The 4,261-nt window shown below is 41.1% G+C and overlaps 1 protein-coding gene across 4 annotated transcripts in view; it reads left to right on the plus strand.

The window, feature by feature from the left end:
* The window catches only part of ZNF142 (zinc finger protein 142), a 21,420-nt gene that overhangs the window by 1,879 nt on the left and 15,280 nt on the right, over positions 1 to 4,261 (plus strand). For 2 of the 4 annotated variants that reach the window (XM_012802214.2, XM_023510285.1), the window contains exon 2: positions 593 to 906. In XM_012802214.2, the coding sequence (XP_012657668.1) occupies positions 627 to 906 (280 nt within the window). In that variant the 5' untranslated portion in view covers positions 593 to 626. Of the gene's footprint in view, positions 1 to 7; positions 907 to 4,261 lie in introns of those variants that run through there. The other 2 variants (XM_023510283.1, XM_023510286.1) reach the window with 1 other exon arrangement.

Below are 4,261 nucleotides of genomic sequence, written 5' to 3' on the forward strand. Positions count from 1 at the left end.
AAAAAAAAAAAAAAGAAAGAAAGAAAGAGAATGAGAAAAGGCACATCAAGCCAAGAGAGAGGCAAGAGGCTGCGAGAGTATGGAAGCAACAGAGAATGTCTAGAGAATGGTAATTATCTGGTTCAGAGATCTGTTGAAGGGAGAGGTGGACAATTAATCAGGAGAGGTCAATAGGGGTCAGATGATGAAAGAAGGGCCTTATACCTATGCTGAGGAATAGTGACAGTATCAAATATTAAGAGGGAAAGGGACCTCTGAGATCGTTTAGCCCCATGTAATTTTGTTGCAGATAAGAAAACACTCAGATTGCTTAATGATTTTACCAAGGACACTTGGCAAGAAACATAATCTGCAGTCATTAGTATGTTGGCCAAAACTTATTACCTTTCTCCTGGTATTGATTCTGTTATCGTTTTTTTTACACTTTTTGGCTTAAACATTACTGTAAAAAGAAAACCTCTATTTAGGTTAATAAGGTGTGGCATGCAAGGCAGTGCCTAAGTGGGTGGACCCTGGGCTGTGTACCAGCCCCAACCTGGAAGAAAGCAAGAGCTCTAACCATGTTATATTTTTCTTCTGGTTGGCTTCTCAGCATTAAAGAGGCCAAAACACACAAGTCCAAGGAGATGACAGACCCCATGTTGGACACACAGCCAACTAACAGCACTGGGGAGATGGATGGACTATGCCCTGAGCTATTGCTGATCTCTCCACATCTCTCTAACCGTGGAATCCTGGGGCCCATTGAGAGCCCCTGTCCTTCTGGAGACCCCACACCTTTGCCTGCTGACCCAGGCTGCCTGCTGGTAGAGGCCACAGCAACTGAAGAAGGCCCAGGGAACATGGAGATCATTGTGGAAACAGTAGCTGGAGCCCTGTCCCCAGGTCCTCCTGGAGAGACCCCAGGTAAAAACATAATTGCAAGCAGGCCAATGGGACAAGCAGCCTTGGGCCTGTGTTTGTGCTATTTTTGGTACTTCTGTATACATATAAGAACACAAGGTAGCATCCTATTTTTGTACTTAGAGATGTTGTAATTTGGTTTGCAGTTGGTGCATGTTGATTGAAGGCTGGTGAAGTGATGCCCATTCTTGTATCAAGCTTTTAGCCGAGTCTGTCCTTGTGAGGGCTTCATGTCTACTAGGCATTAATCCAGAAAGGAAGACCTTTCTGACCTCTTTGCCCAATCCTGGCTTGTCCTTACTCTTACAGTCCTTGGAGATTCTTTTCTACATATTGACACCCTTACCCAGGAACTACAGCCAGGGATTAGGCAAAAGACCTAGCATGTCTCTACCATTCTGGGCTTGGCAGGGCTTTCCAGATGTAATCTGGTATTTCACTGCCCTAGTTTCTCATGTATAACATATTTTTCTCATCCAAGGCATATTGTTAAGAGTAGGAGTTGAGGCTGGGTACGGTGGTGTGCCTGTATTCCTAGCTACTAGGGAGGCTGAGGTGGTGGAATCAATTAAGCCTAGGACTTTGAGGCTGTAGTGTGCTATATCCAATCCTGTTAATAGCCACTGCACACTAGCCTGGGCAAAGTAGTAAGACCCTGCCTCTAAAAAAGGAAACAAGGCTTGGCACCTATGGTTCAAGTGACTAAGGTGCCAGCCACATATACTTGAGCTGGCGGGTTCGAATCCAGCCTGGGCCCACCAAACAATAATGATGGCTGCAACCAAAAAATAGCCAGGTGTTGTGGCAGGCGCCTGTAGTCCCAGCTACTTGGGAGGCTGAGGCAGGAGAATCACTTAAGCCTAGGAGTTTGAGGTTGCTGTGAGCTGTGATGCCACAGCACTCTACCCAGGGCAACAGCTTGAGGCTCTGTCGCAAAAAATAAATAAGTAAAATAAAATAAAAAAGAAAATGAGTAGGAGTTGAGTATTTGTATTTAACCTAGGAGAAAGATTCTCCTTAAATTCATCTCATATTTATAGCCTTTTATTTTTAGGAAACTTCTCTGTTTTTTAACTGCTATTCTTCAGCTACAGTTGTCATTACTTTCCTTGGCAATGTAGTACTGTGACAAAGAATACTGGGAAAGACTAACTAATTTGACCATGTAATATATCTAAATTGTGATAGAAGGAAAAAAAAGTTTTTTTCTGAGACAGAATCTCACTTTGTCGCCCTCAGTAGAGTCCTGTGACATCGTACCTCATAGCAACCTCAAACTTCTGGGCTCAAGTGATTCTTTTGCCTCAGCCTCTCATGTAGCTGGGACTACAGGTACCCACCACAATGCCCAGCTATGTTTTAGAGACGGGGTCTCGCTCTTGGCTCAGGTTGGTCTCAAACCCCTAAGCTCAGGCAATCCACCCACCTCAGCCTCCCGGAGTACTAGGATTACAGGTATGAGCCACCATGCCTGGCCTAAAAGAAAAAAAAAAAAAAGAGCTTAGGGAAAAAAATTGCATATATGAAAGAATTAATATCTTTAAAATTCAAAGAGCTTCACAAGATGAGAAACATTTTTTTTTTTTGCAGTTTTTGGCCAGGGCTTGGTTTGAACCCACCACCTCCAGCATATGGGAAGGCTTTTCTTTGAGCCACAGACACTGCCCGAGAAACAATTTTTTTAATGAGAAAAAGAAATCTACATAAAACTAGTAAATAATCATAAGAAAGGATGCTTCATCTCAAAACAAATTTCAGTTAAAAATAACCATGAGATGCCATTTTGTCAACTTTGATAAAAATTAAGCTTATTTTGTAATGTATAGTGTTGGTGAGACTGGAAGAAAACACACTATCTTACAACTTAATGGAAAAGTTAATGTAATCTACATTTAACTTTGTAGCACATTTTATAATACGCACACTCTGACCCACTAATTCCACTCTAGGAAAGATTCACACACATGCACAAAGATACAGAGATAAGGATGTATATGGCAATTTTATTTGTAGTGGCTGGAAACAGTTTAAATGTCTATCAGCGAGGGAAGAATTTCAGGGGTTTTTTTCTTTTTCTTTTTCTTTTTCATTTTCTGCCATTAAAACAACAGAGTTCATTTTGATTTATCCATGCTCTGCACTACCATGAACTGAAAAAAAAAAAAGATGAAGTAAAATTTTTTTCTTTTTTGAGACAGAGTCTCGCTATGTTGCCCTCAGCAGAGAACCATAGTGTCACAGCTCAGAACAACTTGAAACCTCTGGGCTTAAGCGATTCTCTTGCTTCAGCCTCCCAGTAGCTGAGACTACAGGCACCCACCACAACGCCTGGCTATTTTTTGTTATAGTTGTCATTGTTTAGTTGGCCCTGGCTGGGTTTGAAGATGAAGGAAATTTAAATGTACTCAGATTTTTTAAAAATCTGTGATTCATAACAAGTAAATAAAAAGGCCTAAAAGCATACACACCAAACTATATGTATGAGAGTGGTGATGGTACCATTTGAATTGTTGCGTTAAACTTTTTTTTTTGGAGACTGTCTCACTCTATCACCCATGGTAGAATGTCATGGGGTCATAGCTCACAGCTACCTCAAACTCTTGGGCTTAAGTGATCCTCTTGCCTCAGTCTTCCAAGTAGCTGGGACTACAAGCACCCACCACAACACTCAGCTATTTTTAGAGACAGGGTCTCACTCTTGCTCAGGCTCATTTTGAACTCCTGAGCTCAAGCAATCTACCCACCTTCACCTCCCAGAGTGTTAGGATTATAGGTGTGAGCCACTGCACCCAGTGCATTGTACTTTTTTAAAGAAAAAAATAATGATAAAGAGGAAAAAGGACCATCAAAATAAATGTAGGACAAACTTGCACTGGAGTCAGGGCTTTACCACTAATAAACATGGTGGCTTTTACCTCGTAGAATCTTAGGTCCTTCTTCTCATAGGGCTGTTGGAAGTACCAAATTAGAGCATTTCTTAAGTTTTTCTTTATTGAGGTTCTGCCCACTTCTTTTATAATTGCACCAATTATTACAAAGGTGATTTGGTTGCTCTCAAAAAGTATGTTCTCCATTTTATGAATTCCTGTCCCTTTGAAAAGCTCTACAGATTTGGAAAGTAACACTGTGTCAGTTATACTGCAGATACTATACCTAATTTATTTTTTAATTTTTATTTATATATATATTTTTAGACAGAGTCTTACTCCATCACCCTGGGTATAATGCCATGGCATCATAGCTCACAGCAACCTCAAACTCTGGGATTGAGCAGTCCTCTTGCCTCAGCCTCCCAAGTACCTGGGACTATAGGCATATGCCACTGTGCTCAGCTAGGTTTTCTTTTTTTTTTTTTTTT

Source organism: Otolemur garnettii, unplaced genomic scaffold (assembly GCF_000181295.1).
Source record: "Otolemur garnettii isolate 467f Iridium unplaced genomic scaffold, OtoGar3 scaffold00013, whole genome shotgun sequence".
Taxonomy (NCBI): Eukaryota; Metazoa; Chordata; class Mammalia; order Primates; family Galagidae; genus Otolemur; species Otolemur garnettii.